Below are 23,337 nucleotides of genomic sequence, written 5' to 3' on the forward strand. Positions count from 1 at the left end.
TCATCTCAATCTCCTTTTACTTGAAAGTTCGTTTGCACTTATGAAGCCCCAAACCATCACACTCCAACCTTTGTGCGTCACTGTGCATTCACTATAGCAGTACTGACCAGGTTCACACCAAGCTGGACCCCATCTGAGCTAAACAGATTTATTTTGACCTCATCTGAACCAAAGAATGTGTTCCCAATGCCCATCAGGCTTTCTTTCATGTTCTTCAGCAAAGTTTCATCTTGCAGTTCTGTGCTAAACATCAAGCAAGGATTTTTGTTCTTGCATGGCCTCCATTGAAGCTGATGTTATGCAATGTTCCCCAGGCTCTCTGATTTCCCCTTAGAGCTCAACTGTGAAACTCGTGTACTGTCTGTGACATCATTTTACAAGGGCTAACAGATCAGTAGAGTAGCAGTATGTCTCATTCTGCACCTCCTGATTACTGCAGCAGGTGTGTGTTGACTGATTTCTAGTTGGTCATCGACCTTTCTGTAGCCTTTTCCATCTGTGTGAGACTTCCAATGCAATTTTTAAGTTCCTCTAGCAACTCTTTTTCATGTGGAGCCATGATACCGACATGCCACCTAGAGGTCCAAAACTGAGAAAATTCACTAGTTCACAGGTCATTTGATGTCCATGTTCATGCAATTATGCAGATTGGAAATCACAGATGTACTGTTTTGTTGTCTTTAGTGGTAGTTTATACTTTGGGACCTGTATTTTCTTAGAAATAACCCAATAACTGGAAGTTGAAACAATTTTGTATCAACTTATATTGGACTTTGAAGTGATTTTATATACTCACTATATATCACAGTAACAGTACATTTACTGTTGGTATGGTAGGCAGTACATACACCCTAGCATACTGCAGCCTTATTCACTATATGGTAAAATTACATTACACAGGCATGGCCTACTAGTGAGAGAAATATTTTTTATATACTGTATTGTGGTCAATAAAAGGCTTCAAAGTCTTGTAAAAGTTTTCTATCCACAAATGCAACATTTTCTTGTGTTGTAAGGAATTGCATGTCTGTTACCATTTTATTTGTCTCTGTATTTACGCAGTTCATATTTCAATGTGCACAACATCCTGGTATTTGTACTTTAGTGTTGTATATTTTGTGTGTGCGTGTATGACCTAGCAAAAACATTTGCATATGCTGGTTTATTTTTTTGCTCTTCCTCAAATTTAATTTTGGTAAAATAAAGTCCAAAGATTTTGTATTAATAGAGTTCATGACTGTCACTCGACAGGACCGTAGAAGGTCCTCATCCCATCAGCAGGACAGGTATCTGCTCCTTTGTGCAAGGAGGAACAGGATGAGCTCTGCAATAGCTCTAGAAAATGACCTCCAGCAGACCACTGGTGTGTGTCTCTGACCAAACAATCAGAAAGAGATGTAATGAGGAAGGTCTGAGGACCCGACGTCCTCTAGTGGGCCCTGTGCTCACTGACTGGCACCGTGGAGCTCGGTTGGCATTTGCCATAGAACACAGGAATTGGCAGGTCCATCACTGGTGCTCTGTGCTTTTCACAGATGAGAGCAGGTTTACCCTGAGCACATGTGACAGACATGAAAGGGTCTGGAGAAGCTGTGGAGAACGTTATGCTGCCTGTAACATTGTTCAGCATGACCGGTTTGGTAATGAGTCAGTGATGGTCTGGGGAGGCATATCCATGGAGGAACGCACAGACCTCTACAGGCTGGACAACAACACTCTGCCATAAGGTATCAGGATGAAATCATTGGACCCATTGTCAGACCCTACGCTGGTGCAGTGGTCCTGGATTCCTTCTGGTGCACGACAATGCCCAGCCTTATGTGGTAAGAGAATGCAGACAGTCCCTGGAGGATGAAGGAATTGATACCATTAACTGGCCCCCACGCTCGCCTGACCTGAATCCAATACAACACCTTTGGAACATTATGTTTCAGTCCATCCGACACCACCAGGTTGCTCCTCAGACTGTCCAGGAGCTCAGTGATGCCCTGGTCCAGTTTTGGGAGGAGATACCTCAGGACACCATCCATCGTCTCATTCGGAGCTTGTCCCGACATCATCAGGCTGCATACAAGCACATGGAGGCCATACAAACTACTGAGTACAATTTTGAGTTGCTGCCAAGGAATTTCAGCAAGATGGACCAGCCTGCCACATCAGTTCTTCACTTTGAGTTTTGGGGTATCTAGAATTTAGCCCTCCTGTGGGTTGATAATTTTCATTTCCATCAAACAATGTGGCATCTTTTCATTCCTAACACATTATCCAGTCCATATCAATGTAAATATCCAGGTAGTTTTTTTCCTTGCATTGAAATATGTGCTTTCAAAGTGTTCCTTTAATATTTTTGAGCAGTGTATGTATATTTTTTAATGTTCAACTCTGGCTGTTGTCAGCTTTGCAGTTAATGATACTAAACCTGTATTGTTTTGTTGTTCAACTCATTTATCATTTATATCCATTCACTAGCATTTTTGCAACTTCAACCATGTCAGAAACATCACAAAATACTTTATTAATAAACATAAAGCAACAAATCAAAATGAACAAAGTTAAATCACTGGCCATACATCTTTATTCCTATGAAAGCGTGTAGTGATTACTATACAAATGACCAAAACCTAAAGGTACAATGACAACTAAAAACAGTATCATAACATTGGTCTTTATGTCAAACAGTTGACATTTGGCTGTTAAAACAACAGTAACGGAAATTAAGTTGATCTATATTATTTATAATTAAAGCAAAAGGCAAATAATGAAACAAAAGAAAAGCCATAAATAAAGTTGCTGCAGAATTTATTTCACAGATGTTTGATGTAACTCTTTATTTTATGAACGCTACGTCAGGGATCTTGCCTTCCGTCTGCAAAGAGGAAAGAAGAGGAGAAATTTCAAGTCCGTGGCATAACAATTAATTCCTTATGTGTTGACGAATACGGAGATGAAAAGAATTAATGCAGCTCAGCTTACCTTTAACTGGGTGAAGATTTGTGCCGCTCTGTTGAAATCCCACTCATTGTCTTGCAGACACCTGCGAGGGACAATAAGCGATAAGAATTAGATGAATACATAATATCTTGCAGCACTGCCAACACTATGTGCACAATAAAGGGACGTACTTCTGCGACCATTCCAAGTTCATGCCTGACTTCAGTGAGAAGGCTGTGAGCATCTCTTGCTGTGGTGCGGTGAGGGTGGGGACGGGGCTGGAAGATGGAGTTGGTGCAGGAGCCACGAAGGCTCGGCGGATCTCCTCCGTTGTGGCCATTCGGATGAAAAGCTGGTCATTAACCACACACAGCCTGTCACAGGAGGAACACAGGAGACAGACGATGAGGGTTGAATGTTTCTGTTATGTTAGAAGGAGTTGGCTTATTTGCACAATTCACAGCCAAGCTCATCTGCCACATACACTCAATTAGCAGCCCTGTTTGGCACGTTGGTACATCACAGCACCGTTAGAAACTCCTGTAGTCCATTTACCTGATATACTTAAAGAGCCCTGGAACTGTGTCTGCTGGTTCACTGTTTCGCTTGCTGGGACACATTATATAACAATTATAATAACAGCAGTGTTTTTAGAGAAGTGTTTAGTAATACTAGACAACATTAGCATAATACATATGTATCCAATACAATGGAAACTTGAGTGTACTTTCAGTCAATGAAAAAAATAGCTTGACAATTTCAATTTATAGTTGAATTCTTTCGCTAGGAAATTGACAAGTCAAAAAAATGAGGCAAAAACAAGTCGGTCTGTAATTGAATTCCAGCTAGTTACAGTCGTGCAACTCACAACGTGGGTCAAAAAGGTATCTTAGGCATTTCATACAACACGGGCCAGACCCCCTTCATTTCCCGCTGCTGTTACGTGTCTATATCTATCCTTGTGAACCCAAATTAATCTATAACTGTCTCTGTTATGAAGTCATTAGTTTTAGAGCACAGAGGGTGTCATTCAAAACTGTTGCAAAAAAACAAGAAAAGAATGTTAGTCCTTGTGTAGTTAAAATATCCACAGCTGAATTAGTAACACGAGACAAACACTTCCTCAGCGAAAACAGGAAAGACAGCAGGAAGATGATAAAATCCACTGCGGGCTCACTGAACTTACCCAGAATTTCCTGCCGGGACTGTGATGAAAACTCGAGAGAAGGCCATTGTGGATTCTCGGGATTTACCATCAACAACAACTGAAAAGCAGGCACGACAAATTAGCAACAAAATCACTATCATTGTTTGTAGCGGATTAGATCAAAGTATAAAATCACGATGACCAAAGAACCTACCTTCTTTGAAGACTCCACTCACTGTGAACGATAGTAGTGTGTTCTATGAATGGACCAAAAAACAAGAAGTGAAGATCTTGAACATAAATGATTGGCAGTGAGATGAAAATTTCATGACAAGTGCTGGATGACAGATTACACGTAAACTTACTGTGTAGGTGTTCACGTCAATGGTAAAAGAGGCAATATCGTGTTGAGTTTTTGGCAACTCATTGAGGAAAGCCACCACGTTGAGTCGCGTGTGTTTCAGCAGCCGAAACCGCATCGCTGAAGAAAGCAAGACACACAGAGAGAGAGAGACATCAGGAGGCATCTCAAATCACAAAAAATACGTAGTCTCAACAACTCAGACTCAATGGCTTAGAAACCTAGTTAGAAGCTCGACAGTTAAACTTACTGGAGTCTTTAATCCTCTTCAGGTTTCGACTGTCTTTGTGATACTCCCCCAGACTGCTTCTAAACACCAGAGGAGTGGACAGATAGAAACAGTGTGACTACAGCTGAGACTCGGATAAGAAGCGTGAGGAGTCAGATCAGGATAAGAGCAGTCAGTGATCAGTGCATCCACAAAAAAAACCTAAAGAAAAACCCCAGATTATTAGATATACATAAGCGTGTCTGTGTGTTGGCTCCTACCTGGAGGGGTTCTGGGTGGAGTAAGGTGTTGTGAGGGATAACGATGCTCCATCATGGTAAGCATCCAGGAGTGGCTGTCTGTCTCCTGAGTCATATATGCTGTAGTACCTGAAACACAGTCACATGGAGTTAGTTTCCATGTGCTTGTTCCTTTTCTTGCCCACAAACCCTTTTCTAGAGCCAAAATTGCATAAATGCCACTGACGGTTAACTTATCACTAGACAGTCGGTACATTAATCCTGAAAAACAGGAACTCATCTGACTGGTGCAAGACAGTTGCGTTTTCTATGTTAAAAAAGTGGAAACTCACTGTTGCAGGAACCGAAGGATGTGAGCCTTGATTTCATCAGAGCCAAAGCAGCTTCCCTGGACAACCAAACAGAAAAGCACTTTTTAGGTATATCAAGGATACAATAATTGTCTTGAGTCTTTAGTCAAAGGAATTAACCCCATGAATCCCAAATCCTGCTGACAGGTTTTAAGAACATGACGGGTTTTTTTAAAATCACCAAAATCACACAATTTATCAGGACGCGAATCTAAAAACGGAAAATTGTTGCATTTGTCCCTTCCGGTTTCATTAGGAAAAGCAACCAAAACTAAACTTAAAATTGGGATATTTCAACAAAAATCACTTTATCCTACATCTCTTATACAATTAAAAAAAAAAAACAACATCTGCCCTAAATAGATTATTAAAAAAGTAAAAATTCTGCCTCCTTGGGGCGACAGCGAAGGCTTTGACTCAGATGCTGTCAACAGTAATGGCAAAAATTTAGGGACTTTCTGACTGAACTGCAGGTTGTGTGTACACAGACCAGATGAGACAAGCATGGAAACATATTAATCTAAGTCTTGGTAACACGTGTGGGCACAGGGAAAATTCAGTTCATTCAAAAGATTAATTACGTTATGGCACTAGAACATAGTCATACTGCATAAAAGACATTTTTGAGCTCTCCCTAATTCTGTCTATGACTTCCCTGCTTCCTTAGAGATGCAGGACTTCAAATTGAAGTGAAAAATTAGCCCAGAGTGTGTAAAAACTGGACAGAAGCAAAAAATGCCCAGAATCGCTTGGGGTTCAAAGGGTAAATGGAGTGAATATGTTAAATATGACACACACAGCAGGATATCATCATTGCATCAAAGTAAGTAAAACTACACAAGTAATTAACTAACCTTGCAGGGGGGGATAGTGGTGGGTGTTTCCACGTCGAATCCAATGGGTGGGGGGAGATCATGGCCATCCTAAAGCGAAACACACATAAGAGACGGGAAAGAGAAATTACCACTGGTGGTCCTTTCTGCAGCTCTCTATTCATTTTATTAATGGTTATTTACAGATACTGAAAATCTGTTTCAAGAACTTAGACAATAATTTGATGAAAAATGCGCCCTACAAATAACTGCATTATAGCAATAAGAACAACTATTTCAAAACCAAAAATATGAAACACTTCATTCCATGTAGTCTATGAAAATACATGAAGACACTACAAGCATTTTAGGGTTATCCACAGAACAAGTTACACATAAACAGAATATTCTAGTGACTTTAGCCATTTAGGCTAACAAGGATAAAAATGGGAGAATGCCTACAGATTCATAAAAAACCCCAGCGTTTTCATATGTTATTATTTCAGATCCAGTGTTCAGTGCGGTACTGGTCAGTGTAACAACACACAAAAGATAGGGAGGATGACTGCATGGCAATGAAGTGTGGAAATAAAACATGTGGACCTACCAGTTTGAGAAGCCGGGGAAACCTCTGCCGCACAGCACTGGTACAGGAACAAAAACCAAGAGCAGGCAAGTCATCATCACAACTTATCTCAGACACAAAGAAATAACACTCATTACTGTAGATACCACTGTCAGTCACACGAGCCGATCCACTTAATGCGTTTTTGTGCCTTTCAGTTGTAATTTTAAGCTGCTACACTTTGAAGAACGTTTGGAAGAATAAAGTTATGCATAAAAAAATACAAATACTATCAGTGCCACAAGGGATTTGATCTTCTGTGTTACACAAGTACATCCACAAATGAAATAACATAGGCACCCTTATCCTCCCTCCAGCTTCATGCTGTCCTCTTTGAAGCGTCCCATCCCACAGTGTACTTACCAGCAGGTATACTCACCCTCTCCCCCAATATGGTGATATACACAGATCTGACATGGAGAAGCACACAAGCACACTTTTCTAGGAGCACCCACATACAAACTTGTAGAGTTCCACAATCTACCAGACTGCGCTGGAGACCAGCAAACACATCCACTTTGAATGATTAAAATAAAGAGGTTATGCATTGCTGGGAGAGAGGTGGTTACCGCCAGTCTTGTGTTAACTTCCCCCAAAAACTCAGGCCACTCGGGGGAAGAGATGAGTCTATGTCACCAAAAAACAAAACAGGGTCTGGGTAAAAAAAATAATAAAGTAAAATATACAGAGACACTAGCAGCAGAGGCCTAACATTCAGATGAGATGTCAATCACAATTCACAGTGCAAGGAATTCTGTCGATGTCTGCGCTCATGATTATCAGCAAGGAAAGACAACCTGAAAACAAAGTAGAACAAAAAAGAAAGCCGGTTTCAAAGTGACCTTTACCCAGCAGTCCCACCACTCATCCCTTAGTTTTTCCCGGCTGCCTAAACAGTAAGCAGTTATCTGTTAAGCATCTCACTCTGAAGAAATGACCCATCTCTTTATGCATGCAAATGGACTTGTGGTTGGATTTTCATTTTCTAGTTTCATTTTGGACCATGTCTCTGGTTACAGAGGACCAAGGAGTTCTTTAAGCATTAACTAGCATAAAAAAATCTTTGCTCTGCACTCTCTGCTTAATAATTGATCTTTCTTGTACTGGTCACAGCCATCATAAATGAAACTGGAAGAGGAAGTGTTTTCACATTTTTTTTCCTTCAACATTTTTCATGCAAAACTGAACCTTCAATTTCCAGTTCAGAGCATATTTCCCTCAGAAGCTGGTTAAGAGTATGTGCCAAACTCTCCACTTCATTCACTGAAAAGCAGAGGCCCGTTTAAGGCGAAAGAGATCAGACTTAGTGGGAGAGACAGACCGCTTTTTCTCTTTGTCTCATCACTGGTCATTGATAATGACACATATCCGCCTCCGCCTCGGCCCAACGGCTTCACCCATGGAGTCCCGTCTTCTTAATTTCTTCCCGTCGTGCTCTCAGTGAGTCAGAACTCACAGGGACTGAGGCCGAGTAATCGTGACTGTGCCTGCCTTAGGTTGTCCCGGGGTTTCGAGGTGGGATCTTACCCGTCATGGGCTATCCAGCCTTCCATACTCGCCTAGTACAGGGGGCCGATTGGGCAAGGGTGCTATGAGGGGAGGGGAAACATTGGCTGTTGATTTTCTTTGTTTCATCCAAACATTTGTCAAGACGAAAATGGATCGCCCTCTGTTCAAAACCTACACTGTTTTACAGTACTGCTCAAAAGATCATATTTTTCAAGCATTTCAGAAGTAAATTGTATCAGCGATGCCATGCTGAATGTCTTCTTTTTTTTTTTTAAATCCTTCTTCTCAAATATATATCATTAGCAGTGTGTTGGTGTTTTACAGCAGTTTATGGGAAAACTAAGCAGGATGTCAGCAGGGGAGTGCTAGGTAGAGCCTCACTGAGAACCATAAAGCCAAGATGAGACCAAAGCTTGACAAGTCAACCCACTGAGAAGCTGAATAACTGGCAGAGTTGCTGTTCAAACTGCAGAAAGTTTCAGCAAGCTGGAAGGAAAACAATGTGCAGCTGGACTGTGGTGAGCTGTCCTCTCAGTGACTTCGAGGAAAGAAGTGTTTAGTTTGAAGTGTGAAAAGGAAACATTAATCATCAAGCGAAAAGCAACAGGTAAAACCAAACAAAACAGAATGTATATACACTTTTAAAAAATATCCACAGAGGTTCAATGTATATCTGTATGCGGGTAGACTGGTAGACACTAGGAGATAAATGTATCTCATTATCAGTTATTTTTGCTTCCATACTCTTGGCCCTAAAATGGGCTTATGGAGTAGGTGGGGTGGTTTTGGAGATTTAAAGAGTACAAGTATATAAAACATTTTGCAATATGGTCACAATGATGCAATACTGTCCTTAAACATGTCTGTGGTATATCTAAGTGAACCATTATGCATCCACCTGTAATCATCGCAAAGACGCAGCAACACTTGACTTTCAAAAAAGAACTATATCAAGTATTGAGCAATTAACTCGTGTCTCTTTTCTCCCTGATTTCTCTCATAATCAAACACACTAACACAAGTTGTTAATCGTGAATGTCAGATCTGGCCTGTTCAAAAGTTTGTTCTTGACTGCTGGACAAAGTGGTTTCACGTAATAGAGAGCGTTCTTTCACAGACACAAAGACTGGCCTGATCATCTTTTGCCGAATACTCCTGTCGTACAGGAGGGACTCCTAACACCGTCAGTCACACAGTAACAGTCATGCCACTGAATTCAACTCCATAAAACTTCTTCTCACCCCCCGCAATCGTTAACTGACCTGATGTATGACGCCTGGTCCTTGAAGAGGTCACACAAAGGGTTTCTGTTCAGCCACAGCTCCACCAGCTTCAGGCCTTTCACCTTGTCCAGCTCCCGGTCCGACTTCAGCTGGACAGCCACATGGGAACAGAACAGGTTGGTGTGAGGAGGACTTAAAAATCACAAAGTTTATATTGAAAAAGGCTCAGCAAGTGAAGTTCCTGATGCCATGTCTGCGTATTATTCCCTGAACGGAGCAGCCAGTCTCACCTCATTGTGGGAAAGGTTGAGGGTCTTCAGATTAGGCACCTTGGAAACCAATTCAGTGAGTTCATCCAGTTTGTGAATGCGGTTGTTACTTAAGTTCAAGCCAGCCAGCTGGAAAAATGAGAGAAGAACAATGAGCACACTCAATGTGACCCATTACTGTATTAGCACCTACATATATGATACTGTATAACATTGTCTGCTTCTTTTAGGAAAAACAAAACGGCACTGTCCACTGTATTAATGCTACCTCAGGAATGTTTTCTTCAATGATCTTGATCACAGCTTCCATGTTTGTCTTCCTGTTCAAGATGACTTCAATGTTCTGAGAAACTAGATCTGTCATATCAAATGAAATCAGAATTAAAATACACAAATATGCTAAATTGGACAATAACTTACAGTAATTTTCAGTGACAGTAAATAAATACTGCAAGTCTCAATATCATCACCAGACCACTGACTCAATTCTCTATGTAAATCCATAAGAAGACAATTTATTTAAAAAAAAAAAAATACATAGACAAAATCCCTAATTAACACAGATAAAAATAATGTTACATTCAGCAATAATTTCTAAAGTACAATCTCATACGCATGATTTACACATGAAAGTGATCAGTATAATTACCTGGGTCTGTTCGGATGTTGTTTAAGTCCAGTGCTTGCTGGGAGCCATCAAAACGTTTTGCCATGCATTGCTGCGAAAGATAAACATTTAATATAAGAAGCCTTATTGCAACAGCAAAAAATGGTCAAAAATAAAATTAATTTCAAACTCCCTCCATCTGTCAGACTGTTACCTTCCAAATCCTCTTTCTTTTCTGTCAAATCAAACACAAAGTCGACTGCACCAAGGTAGGTAAATGAATTTATGGACCTCACAGCCAAAGCATACGCCACTTCTGTATGTGTGTCTTACTATTACAATAACATAATTTTTAGCTCAAGTGTTTTGAAAAAGTCACCTTCATCAGAGAAACCAAATCAACTTTAAATAGTAACATTTCTAAGACTTCGACTGTCATTGTAAATGTAATGCTGGCCTGTTCCGGCTCACCTTCAGGTGCTCCAAGTGTTCAGGCTTCAGGTCAGACTGCAGAAAAGCTGGAGGAGGAACATTATTGACATGCACTTCCACCTTTTAAGAAACAAACATCAGATGGTAAAGATTAGTGATTCGACTGATCAATAATGACATTAGATTCTAAACAGTTCCGTAGCAGAAGCGTTGAGTTTTCCCTTATTGCCCCCGACATACCTTATAACCATCTGTGTCTGTGATCTTGTGGGAACATTTGTGCAAAGCACTGGCAGCAGAGGAATCATCCACATAAAAATGGACCCTGTTATGGTCAACATGATACTGCACAGACAGACAGAAAGAGACATAATAATTATTTACTTAAAACCTTCAGTTTACTAATATGTTCAGGTGGATACTGAAGATATATGTTTAACAACCAGAAAAGAATTTAAAAAAAAAAAAAATAAAGGGGGCAGCAAAACGTAATTTTTAAAAATCAAAACCTGAAGCACCCCATAGGCATTTAAAGGTAAAACACACAATGCAAATACAGACAAAAAGCACTAGCTTATTCAGGTTTTTTCCTTAATTTTCTTTCCCTGAGAGACATACAGTAATCTTTTTGAGTCTATTAGTTTATAACCAGTAACTACAAGACAGTACTATAACTGACCTGTACAGGTGTGAATTGAGCTGTACAGATGTTCTGAAGAGCTGAGAGTAACCATTTCTTATCATATTTTCTTCCGTGTGGTATCTGTCAAAAAAGAAAGAAAGCTAAATATGAGCTCTTGAATATTTAGAAGGTACATTTGTTGATGTTCTGAGGTGACTGTAATAACACACACCGTGATTTTGTACCAGTCTGATCTGTTTTTCCCTGGTCCTCCACCGCTGCCTCCTCCACCTCGGTCTCCTCTGAAGCCGCCTCCTCTACCACCACCTCCCCCTTTGCCTTGTCGTCTGTCTCTGTCAAACCGTCCATCTCCTTTCCGAAAATTTCCATACGGATTGCTAAAGGCGACACAACAAGGCAACATATTCAGACGATGCTCTTTAAAGACTGTAACAACTTTTCCAGGGACCACTTCAGAAACTCTGGGACTTCCTTGGTGTTTCAGCATTCTCTGTGAATCATTGTTGGACAGCAACAACAAAGCTTTCTAAACTGTATAGAGTCACTGTTTTCATTATGAACAGACATGTTTCTTTACAGTCAATGCTTCTCACCTATACTTAAGGATTAACACATTTTAAATGCACTTCCTGTCTTATAAAACTTCAAAGTAAAGCTTTGTTCCTCTCTTTTCCTCAATTTTTTTGACCCATTACTGCCTCAACAAATGATGTACGCCACATCACCCCGGTGCTTGTGGGCCATCCTCATGCATGTACAATCAGAGCATCAACTACAAACAATGAGGGGAAACTTAGGAGTAAAAAATGGCTTTAAAGTGTTCCATCTGTGGTGACAATATCCACAGAATACCTTTAACAGATGAACACAAACTGGGAGCTGATATCGGCTTGTCTAGGTTTAGAACCAGCTGGTCTTTCCTGTCTAGTTATAATTCTATTATTAGCATTAGGGAGGGATGCCTAAATAGTAGGAGTGTTTTCCACTCCTCTCATATAGCTCAACACATATCTTGATGCATGATTCACAACTTGGTACAAAGACAATAGAAAAATGAGCGTGATTAAAAGGTGATTCTATTCATTTCATATTCAATTTTAATGTTGCCTCAATACAACAAACTATGCATTGCTCCCACAGGCAATCTTATTGTAACTTTTAGCGTTTTTTTCTCCCTGCCTTGAGATATTGTCATATTTGTAAGCAAGCACCAAAAGCGCTGCAAGTTTTTTGTTTTGACTTTTGCATGTCACAACCAGATCCTTATATCTCTTCTAAAAAGTACCACAATAATCTTAGATCATGTGTCACCAGCAAGACCAAAAAAGAGCATTACAAAAAAGACAGTTTAGGAAAGTAATGAAACTGAGCACAAATCACTTTTATAGTTTCATTTTTGTTTGCTGTCCCTAAAGGTACTTTCATATGGGGAGATGACTAACAGAGGTTTTCATCTTCTGCACTCCAACCACCATACCAAGTGTGAAAACGGTCAGAGGCATTCTACTTTCTCTTCCTGTAACTCACTATAGCATAATTTAGAATGTGGTTTCTGTGTCTCATGTCTCTAAGTCTTTGAATCAGATCTGATTTAAGATCTTCCTGGACATGTGGTACCCTCCTTACATAAAGATAACATGCTGAACACATACAATTTGTCTTATCAGTGAGTCCTGCTTCAACAGACATATCTGAAGACACTTAACTATTAACTAAACTACAAACACTTACTATCTGTGCCGCGAGCTGTTGTCCTGAGAGCCATCACTCATTGTCACATCTCCATCAGTATCGTCAAGCCTAGCCCGTGGCCCAGGACCTCCAAACCCTCCTGAGTGGCTTCCTCGCTGACGGTCCCTTCGGGATCTGTCATATGTTGACCGACCCTTGTGGGAGCCTCTGTTTTTACGGTTGCGAAACTGCGGTGCAGTTCTATCATCGTGCTCTGTGAAGGAGAGTAAAAGGTAGTTTATGACTTCAATATCACGTCACAAACATGACACCAAGATAAAAGCTTGAACAATAATAATTTAATTAATCTCAGCTACTGTACTATGACAACACGTGTGGAAAGAATTAAACTGAGCCACATTTTGTCTCTTATTGCTATAAGTGTATAAGGTGGGGGGTACTAAAAACTAAAGCCTACTGATTAAAATAAAAACTTTTAGTGGGTGTTAATGACACTCATTTACATTTTGGAGCATATTAAATCTTAAAATGCTCTACATACTTAGACTGGGAACCAACGTGGTACATGACCTTCCCTCATTGATATCTGCTGTTACTCTATTCAATCCCTCATTCTGCCTTCAACTTATAAATCCTTTTACTGGTATTCATGCAACACAAATGCTCCATATGTTCATAGTGCAACATAATTACATCTCCAGGCAGCCCTCCACTTAATTTTACCTTGACCCACAAGATCAATGCTTCTGACCTCTCTCGTCTCCATAAAGTCTCCACGGTCTAAAGGAAAATGGTGAGAGTTGCAGAGAAGATGTGAGGTTAAAGCTGGAGTGAACGTGGTTTCTTACCGTTGTAGTAATGCCCGCCATCCGCCATGTTTCTGGAATAGTGTTCGATAAAAAACACAGCCCTGCGTGGAAAATACTATGTGCGAGGGCTAGTGTTGTCTTTTTCACGAAACACAAAGCCGATGATGTGGAAGAAACTCCAACATCCAGAGTAGTTCAGAGGAAACAAAGGCGACCTCGACGGGATCGCAGGCTACTCTTTAACTAGCTGCTAGCTGCGTTAGCTTCTCCTGCTGCGCGTTGACGGGTAAAGACGACGGAGATACAACTTTTACACACTTTTCTCTTCCGGGGCAACATGCAGAGGCGGGCATTTAAAACAAAAAACCTATCTGAGACAGCGGTGGAAGAAGAAGAAGAAGAAGACAACACAGAGGAAAGTGGCACCCAACACAACATTAAAGTCACTTGAAGGCTTTGGTAACGTTAGCTTTGACTTCAGTTGTTAGCTAATGTTAGCATGTAGCCTAGCTTAACCTACCTGGAAACTTTCGATACCGAGAACTATTATATCGCCTCCAACAAGCCATGAAGAACAGATGTCTGAACGTAAAAATAGTTAATAATTCACCATACATACATTGACAATATCTTAAAGCCTCAGCAGGGTTTATATTTCTACGCAGAAACGATCATAAGAAAAGTTAGCCCAGGGCTCGTCAGTTGATAATACAAATAATAACAAAACGTTTTACCAGGTCCTCTCCAAAACTGTGCACATTTACTTAAGGGAATTTATCAACTATCCACTCGCCCTCCGAGAGACTTGAAAGGATATAAAGATGTACGCTTATTTCTTCATAATCACAGTGGTAAATCTAAGCATGCTAGTTATATTCAAGTAAGTTTAATTTAGCTCATCAGAGTCAGATTCCACTTTATTAAGTAAACCTCAATGAAACTAATGCAGTCTAATGCAGCAATACTGCAATAAATGTTGGATTTATTATCAAAAATTAACATTATAAACTCCACCAAGGGCCGACGTACTGCAGGACTGTTAATCTGTGTTCAACTCCATTAGTTTTAGCTTGATGTATCGATTAAACGGGCATGAACTTTTTGCTGATATAACAAATGTGGCAGTGCCCTACTTTAACGCAATATTGAAGTATTTGTTCTTCAATGTGTGTTTTTATTTCATGTTACTATCCTCTAGTACCTTAACTATATTTAAGAAGCAAATCATTTTTACTTCACGACTTTTGTTTATCAGACACAGTAACAAGTTTCTTCTCAGATTAAAATTGGAAATAAAACAATACGGTGTTTTGCAACAGTGATGTCCAAACTCTTCCAAGCTAAAATCTTAAATAAAACCAAGCATATCTAGTTAGAATCACAAACTAGAAGCCCATGAAATTTCCCCTTTAAACTTTTTATTTAGAGGCCCAAAGCCATAGAGCTACCCAATATTTCACAAAAGCAGAGACATGCTTTCTAAAGCAAATACAAATTTGTGTAGAAAACATAGTTTTTCTTTTCCCAATAAATTAGTTTCACATCAACCGGCTATGACGGTAAAATGCCGCCTTTGTATTAATGTCAAGTACTTTTACTACATACGGTTAAGCATGAAAAGTCCTCGCCTTTAACTGTGAGTCTTTGATGCTTTTACTCAATTAAACCATCAAATGCAAAACTTTGACTTCACTTTGCTGTCTTGTTTTTGTTTTTTGTTTTTTTTTTGTTTTTTTTTAGATGAAAGCTATTTTTTGTATACACAAATTAAAGTATAATTGCCATTATTTAACTAATCAAAGACATCAACTTTATAAGGTACCTTGCTGAAACAAATTTTGTTTAGTGCAACAATGCCACAATAAATACATTTTCAAAAACTTTATTTTGAAGGGCTGTGGTGCTTCTCAACTTTACTGCATTGAACCTACAGGTGTCTGGATTTTTTGGTCCACGTCATTTGTATCAGGGAAAGGCCAAACAACACAAATGCCTCTGAGCATATTACAGTCCTTTCAGCTCATCAGAAGCACCAACTGCAGCCTCCAGAATGGCCACAAATTTGAACCTCTCTAAGGCAGTTTCAGTCACAAATGGAACATTATCACCTCCATGGTGGAAGGATTTACTGCAGGACTGCTTTGTTCAGCTGCATTAGTTTTAGCTTGATGAACCGAATAAACTGGAAACTATGGCTGAATGGTTACGGAAAATATCGAATTGTGATTTCTCTAGCAAATATTGCAATTTACGATATCATTTTGTTAAGGCTCCAGTGTAATATTTATTGTGTATTGTATATAAATAATGTCATAGATTTTGACTGTATGAGATGCCATCAAAATATTACCTGCTCTATATTGTAATGCAAGGATGAGAATTTAAAGATGGAAACTGCTTCAAACCTGTATTTTTGACATTCTTTAAATGACATGGAACTGCCACGAAAGCCGTGACTTTAAGTTAAATTTTAAATAGTAATAATAATAATTACAATAATTGCTATATTAAAAAAAAAAACAAAAAAAAACTATAGGACCTTTCTGTGAAGAATCTCTTAAATTATATCAGGTATGTCAATAGTGGCTGAGGGCATTTTTTCCTTATTATGAATGAATTTAAATGTTTTATATTTGAGTGTTCTGTTATGAACTAAAAATAAGAATTAAAAGGTTATTTTTGGGTATATACTCATTTTGAAGGCCTAGAAATATCTCACAGCTTTAAAAACAATCTTTAAATGTGCAAATTGCATGCCCTTTCTTAAATATTTAAAACTATTTAGTGTTTTTGCTATAATTTTTAATAATTAAATAAAATGTAACCCAACTTTGAGGTATATTCACCTACATTTTCATTCAAAAAGAATTCCATTTAAAATTGTCATATAGGTTTTATTTAGTCTTCAGTCACTAACAATCTTTGGTTTCCCATGTATATGTATGTAATATCTTAACTTTAATTTTTTTATTTGTCAGGTAACTGTTAGAGTACAGATTTTTTTAGGTTATTCCCCCATTAAGTTACTCAAGTTAATTTGAATTATATATACTATTGTAGGATCTTAACCTTTATATTCAAATGAGTGAGGTAAATTTCCATAATTTATAATAATGGAGAAAATTTACCATAATATATAATTTGATGTGAGGTAAATTTATATTTTATACAATACTGAAGGTCTTAGTAGCAATATTAAATTAATATTAAATTAATGAATATGACTGAAGTAATTTTACATTATAAATAATATTATAGGGCCTTACTTTTAATATTTAAACTTATGAAGTAAATTTGTAACAAGAATCTTATTTCTCTGCATTGACTCAACAACTGCTGCTTTAAATAATAGAAATATAAATAATAGTGATTTGACTAATTTTGACATAATTCATTTTTCCATCTGTTGTCTTCTTGTTTTAACGTTATCTTGTATAAAATTGTGACATCACCTTCTGGGTATCCCACTTCTGCATTGTCTGACCAATCAGGTTGTAAAGATTTGTTTTTAAAAGTGCTATATAGTTATTATTAATATAAAAGTTATTTATAGGAGGGCAAAGTAGGTTACTTGAGTTCCCATAAGCCTGCCAAATGTTAATAATAATAATAATAATAAATTTTATTTATAAAGCGCTTTTCCAAAAGCTCAAATGTTCTTGACTAGAGATGAATTAATACACAATGGTGTCCCTTCTGTGTGTTGTTAGCTGATGTTTGGACCATGTATTGGTAATCCTCCAATTACGGTACTCTAATTACACCACATGTTCATCCTTGTAGTCCAGATCCAGGTGGAGCCAATAACATTAATGAGGTCTCAGTCAGGCCTGCACCACAGCTGAACCTCCCTTAGGGGGAATGCAGGTATCATTAATACACCAATGCCTTTTCTTCCTGCGATGACAAGCTAAAAAAGCTGCTGTGGTGTCTATTGATACTGTGTTTTTGTTAAGTGTGCAATAATACGACTACAAAACATATATACCCGATCAGCAGCAAATCCACACTGATGAGACTCATTGTGCCTTATTCATTTGTAAATAGTGTACTTTAAACAAAAATATTTACTGTGTATGTTACCACACGAGCTTCCATCACGAGTTAAATGCTGTTAAACTGAGGCAGGAGGCTGATAATTTGGATATAATCGATGGATCGAACTCACCGGTGTCCATCGTACGTGTCACCACCAGGTTGGTGAGGCCGCTCCGGCACAAAATCACACGGTCCATCCAGAAGCACTCCTCAGGCTTCAGGAAGCCTTCTAAAACTTACTGTATCATTGAAAAAAACATTTCTACACAGAGGTTTTGCTTGCTGTATCCGTTTTTGAGAAGAATTGTACACTTTTCTTTCGTGAATTTACGGAGTCTGGCGAGCAGTTCTGGGTTAGCTTTAGCTAGAGCTGTTAGCAATTAGCACGACAGCGGATCAGAAATTACATTAAGCTGAACCCACAGACACAATCAGATAAAAATAGTTACAAAATTATTTCTTTTACCGTCGTTATTTCTCGTGGAAATACAGGACACAGCAGCTTCTGTTCGCAGACCGGTTCACTGTCGGTCCCCCCCGCTCACAGGTTTTCTCTGAAAAGAACTACAACATGGCGCCACCTGGTGGAACAACTACATTTCTCCGAGTAGAAACTACAGCAGCCTGAATGCTACTGAAGTTTCTGATATTGTAGCTATAAAAGCATAAAAATGTATATTTTACAGACAGCAAACTAACATTCCAACGTTTTTGATCAGCTGTTTCATATTATTGTCAAGGGCTTATTGCATGACCAGAATGACAAATGATTTAATTTAGGGATTTTAAAAAAATCTTACTTAATAAAAATAAGCAAACAAATAAGTAGTTTTCGATGGCCAGACCTAACAACAGTCCTGGTTTTCGATCCTTTTCGGGACTATCTAGTTTGGGGTCTTTGTCACACGCTACAGATTTGCATAACATTTCTCCTTGAAACTTTTCAGACAATTTACTGTGGCCCAAAGATGTAGAACTACCCAACATTTCACAAAAAGTGAAGAAAAACCTTCTAACAGCAAACATATTTGTGTAGTGACTTAGTTTTTTTCTCACTCTCTCTTTCTTCCTATATTAATCATCTCATGACACCTCAACTATCTACATCCTGACACTTTGAAGGGACACAAGCCTGCAGTTGGGAACCCCCTAAACTACCTCAAAAGCAATTCAAACTAATTTCACGTCCACCATCTCAGCTATTAAATTCTGCCTGTGGTTTGGTAACAAGTACTTTCATACAGTTAAATATTAAAAATATTCACCTTTGATTGATAATACTTCAATTCTTCTACTAAAGTACCCCATTAAACACACAACTTCCATTTCTGATTTTTGTTTGTTTGTTTTTGTACATATACTTGCATAAATGATCTGAGTACCTCATTGCAAATAAATACCTTATTGCTACAAACTGGTACATAATTGTAAGTAATAAGAGTTGTTCCACTTTTCACAAAGTTGGGAATTATTTCAAGACTGTTGTATTTTATGGCTTTATTTATTACATAGTGCATGTTGAAAATGCAGGTTGGTTATTTTGTGTAGATTCGCCCTGATTAGGTTATGAAGGAGAAGTATTCTGCAGTCTGTCATCCATTCAAGAGCTTTCTCTTCGGGCCATCCCAGATTACAGTACATAAGATGTGCATTAGCTGCTTAACATCCACCTTCTGTTGGTTTCCACTTTTAAGCAACTTTAAATTCTGAGAATTCCCAGTTAACTTCTATAATATTTTATGGATCCCTAAATCTGTCACATGGGAATATTTGAGGTGTCTTCTGCACAGAGATTTGCTCTATGATCTAAACATTTTAATATTTTATTATCATGAAGGGTGTTTTCTTGCTTTCTTTATCTTTCTTTGACTTCTGTTTATAGTTTAGATGTCTGCAATTTATTGTGGATTTAATAAGATATGTTAGAGGTGGATGGTTTCAGAGTATTAATTATGTGGATATATGAAGACTCTAGAGATATAAGCAATCATTGTTTATTTTACTTGGCTTGGACCATTTAATTGTAAAGGATATAAGTAACAGAAAAAAAACATTTCAGCTTCATCATAAGAAAATATTTCAAATACCTGATACAAAAACATTTTTTCTTATCAATATAACTTCAACTAATGTGCCTATTTGTCTGTATGATTTACTTCAAGATACCTTTGCTGCACTAAAATAATTAGCTGAGTGTATGTTAAAACACAGATGAGAGCTTTGATTTTCTGCCGACTAACCAAATGAAAAAAGAGTCATTAGCATCAACACAAAGATCTTTGGATTTTTGGTCCTTTGTGAAGGCTAAATAAAGAATAGAAAAGTGTTTTAAAAAGTCTTGTAAAATCTTAAAAGCCTATCTTTGTAACAAAACACTGTAAACACATACCAAGTATACAGCTACAGGACAACCTCATAAATTTCTGTGGTATTTAGCTACATTAAAGTTACTATAAACAAATCCTCCTCTTGTCGTCTCAACAGTTCAACCTGTAACAGCGACCATTTTATCCATCCAATCTTGAACTTCAGTGTTGTTTAATCTCGGATGCCACAAATGCAGCCCTCTGTGTACATCATTAAACAGTCTTTTCCTCTCCACAGCCACCGTCCTGCTGCCAGGAGGCCACACTGATGGCCTGACTCAGAGAGGTGATGAGGGAGGTCAGACCGATGAGGTACCCGTCCTCCCTGCTGCCTTCAACCCACGGGACGTTGTGTCGGAGCTCCCTGCCGTCTGCCAGCGGGGTCGTCTTTCCAAAGTCTATCATCCACACGCTGGCCTTGCTGTGGTCGTGGACGAAGAGAAGCGAGCTGCCAATCACCTGGTCAGGTCAAACAGAGAGATACACGCAGACTCACTGTAAGATTACAGAATGAATTTGAGTGAAGTGAACATAACCTGGATGAGCAGCTTCACTGTCAGATAAAGTTACTTAAAGCCGATTTGAATTAGAGAACATGTTTCTCCACATGTAAACCAACCTCATGGGTTCTGAAAAACGGTGAATTCTTCAGTGCGTCGCTCAGGGCCAGTAGTCTGGAGTGGTACGCTCTCTGAGAACACACATGGGTACAGTTATGGTTTATGGTTATGGTTTACTAGCAGTAAACGACACATCTATAGTAGAATGCATTACTGCACCTGCTATGTTTTGGAAGCTAATTGTGACTCGAGTAGTTACAGTTTTCCACGCCAGCTGTATTTAATTATATTTTTTGAGCTTGCTCAGTCAGTTTAGTCATTATTTTTGACATTTGTTCTTTGCTAATCATGTTGTTATGGGGACATGTTTCCTAAAGGAGGGGTGGTGTAATGTAACTCGTGTTTCTATGACAGACTGACCAGAGTTTCCAGCTGACCACCGGTGAAGTAGAGCAGCGCCTCTGTCACCTGACCTAAAGTCTGAATCTTTCTGAAGTCCCGCTGAACACTGGTGTCTTCCATCTGAAAGACAGAAACATAAGATTATAGACATTTAGGTAGGTAAACTGTTCAGAGAAAAAGGTATCTTTGGGTAACATGAGTTGTGAAGTGATCTTCCAGGCCTTCACTCCTACCATAATGCCCTCTATCCTGAAGCCCAGTGTGGATGTAGAACTGGTTGAATCCCTCCACTGGAGGTAGCGCCATTTGGTCACCCCATTCTGTGCGTGTTCCTCTGCTGATGGAGCAGATGGGTCTATTTTCACCATTTTCTGGTACATGTCGCTGCGCAGGGTGGCTTTGGTGCGAGATTTAATCAGTTCTTCCTCCTGGTATGTCCTAACAAGGAAATTCCAAATAGTGCATCATGTAGATACAGTAAGGGCCAAATACGAAAATAAACACTGTTAGTCTTTGCAGACTTTGTTATATTTTTAGTTTTGAAAAGGGACATTAGAGTTATGCAATCTTTGTCAACAAAAACATTAGAATCAACACTTTTTAGCTTCCAATTATCAAGTGATCTGGCAAATCTGATTTACCATAATGGCTGGAAATCGAAGCCAAATGTAATCCATGTCACAGAGAAGGTATATTATTTGAAGTCAAAATCAGACTGATTCAGTTAATTAATTGATCTGACATTGAGATGTTGTAAAAATAAACTGCTGTTTCTAACTTCAGAAAAGGATTTCAATTTGGGCAGGAAGAAACATGAACATTTGAATGTTCCCTCCAAACAAGACAAGTCAATAATCCATGTACTGATGAAGATTTCTGTATAACTGAAAACTCCAGCAGTTATTTTGTTTTGTCAGTTATTGCATAACTGTGGAAGAAGGTGAATGATGAATGAAACAAAGTAAAGAAAGTGGCACATATATGAAGTATATTTCTTCATTTATATACCAGTTTCTTCACTCTATAGTGTCCAATTTGTAATTTACTGATACTCAACAAGCTATCAGATCGACCGGTCCAATCAAAGACAAAAGTAAAGGGAAAATGTACAAATACAAACACTATTTCAGTTTCAAGCACTGAAATATATTCGACCTACAATCCTAGAAAATGAATGGCTCCATAAGTAAATGTCAGTCAGCATAGCAAGAGCACAATATAAACACATATCCCCCCCACTGCTCTGTACATTGTGTCTATGGTCTGTATTATAGCCAGTATAGTTTGTTGTTAATGGAGTAAAAACAAGTTTTCAGTCCAGCCTGGCTCAATTAGCCCTTCACCTCTCTACAACTCTGCATAGTCAGGAGTGGACTGGTCACCTGCTGAGGAAAACCTACCTGACTCCCATCTTGCAGTCCATGATAACGGGCTTCCTCAGACCGCTCAGCAGGTCCTCCAGCCGGATGTAGCAGCTCTCCCCTCTGGTGACCAAGCCGTGGTACTGCGGGACAAAGGGCCTCAGCGGGTCTCTCATCAGGCAGTCCAGACACTTTGCCTCCACCTCGCTGTACAGCTTCAGCACCTCCCCTCCTTTGCTCAGCTGGAAGTTACCTGGTGGCACCAGCGACCAATGAGGAGAGAAGAAGGAGCAGATTATTGTGTCTCCATATGTTCAGTAAAGCAGGAAAACAATGACTGAAGTATCTGGTTTCAGCGCTGGGAACTAAACTCCCATCATTAAAATAAACTGTAAAGATGCGCTGTTCATGACTGAATGAGCAGAAATTAAGACTAAGTGTGAAATGAAACCCCAAAGAAGCTCTTTATTACACTTTATATTAGGTCTACATACAGTAGTCTTCAGTTAGAGGACAAATCTCATGATCCTTGACCTGATCAAACACATTCTATAACACATTATGTACCCTAAAAGTTCCTCCAACTAAAACAAAGACTCATTCTTAGTTCAAGAGCAGCTGACAAACTGAAATAAAACGTTTTTGCTGAGCAGCGGTGACATTTACATATGTGCAGCCTATGTGAGCAAGATTATAGGAATGCATGCCGGTGTGAATTGAGTTCATTGTAGA

At 38.8% G+C, this 23,337-nt stretch overlaps 2 protein-coding genes across 2 annotated transcripts; both read right to left on the reverse strand.

Annotated features, from left to right (window-relative positions):
• Positions 1–2,491: 2,491 nt before the first annotated feature.
• Positions 2,492–14,175, reverse strand: nxf1a (nuclear RNA export factor 1a). Its single transcript, XM_023282015.3, has 21 exons — positions 13,918–14,175; positions 13,109–13,322; positions 11,589–11,754; positions 11,414–11,497; positions 10,975–11,079; positions 10,774–10,854; positions 10,345–10,414; positions 9,964–10,052; positions 9,717–9,824; positions 9,466–9,575; positions 6,677–6,713; positions 6,112–6,180; positions 5,240–5,295; positions 4,929–5,036; positions 4,690–4,748; positions 4,444–4,559; positions 4,293–4,335; positions 4,118–4,196; positions 3,123–3,305; positions 2,974–3,034; positions 2,492–2,866 (listed from the first exon to the last, which is right to left on the reverse strand). Exons 1-21 carry the CDS (start codon positions 13,943–13,945, stop codon positions 2,828–2,830), a joined length of 1,905 nt encoding a protein of 634 aa, XP_023137783.1. The 5' UTR covers positions 13,946–14,175; the 3' UTR covers positions 2,492–2,827.
• A 5,719-nt stretch (positions 14,176–19,894) lies between these two features.
• LOC118471117 (inositol-trisphosphate 3-kinase B-like) lies at positions 19,895–23,331 on the reverse strand. The gene is made up of 6 exons (XM_035953637.2): positions 23,313–23,331; positions 22,645–22,858; positions 21,478–21,682; positions 21,263–21,364; positions 20,902–20,973; positions 19,895–20,741 (listed from the first exon to the last, which is right to left on the reverse strand). The coding sequence occupies exons 1-6, from the start codon at positions 23,329–23,331 to the stop codon at positions 20,496–20,498; spliced, it is 858 nt and encodes a 285-aa protein (XP_035809530.2). The 3' UTR covers positions 19,895–20,495.
• Positions 23,332–23,337: the final 6 nt, after the last annotated feature.

This window comes from Amphiprion ocellaris, chromosome 13 (assembly GCF_022539595.1).
Source record: "Amphiprion ocellaris isolate individual 3 ecotype Okinawa chromosome 13, ASM2253959v1, whole genome shotgun sequence".
NCBI classification, from domain to species: Eukaryota; Metazoa; Chordata; class Actinopteri; family Pomacentridae; genus Amphiprion; species Amphiprion ocellaris.

Excerpts from the sequence above, each read along its gene's own strand:
- LOC118471117 (XM_035953637.2), bottom strand. Across the intron at positions 21,683-22,644 it reads GACTGCAAGATGGGAGTCAG|GACATACCAGGAGGAAGAAC; the intron begins GTAGGTTTTCCT and ends TTTCCTTGTTAG. Across the intron at positions 20,742-20,901 it reads CGTTTTTCAGAACCCATGAG|GTGATTGGCAGCTCGCTTCT; the intron begins GTTGGTTTACAT and ends TGACCTGACCAG.
- nxf1a (XM_023282015.3), bottom strand. The coding sequence starts at position 13,945 with ATGGCGGATGGCGGGCATTACTACAACG. Across the intron at positions 4,749-4,928 it reads TCCACCCAGAACCCCTCCAG|AAGCAGTCTGGGGGAGTATC; the intron begins GTAGGAGCCAAC and ends TCTGGTGTTTAG. Across the intron at positions 3,306-4,117 it reads GTCCCGGCAGGAAATTCTGG|GCTGTGTGTGGTTAATGACC; the intron begins GTAAGTTCAGTG and ends CTCCTGTGACAG.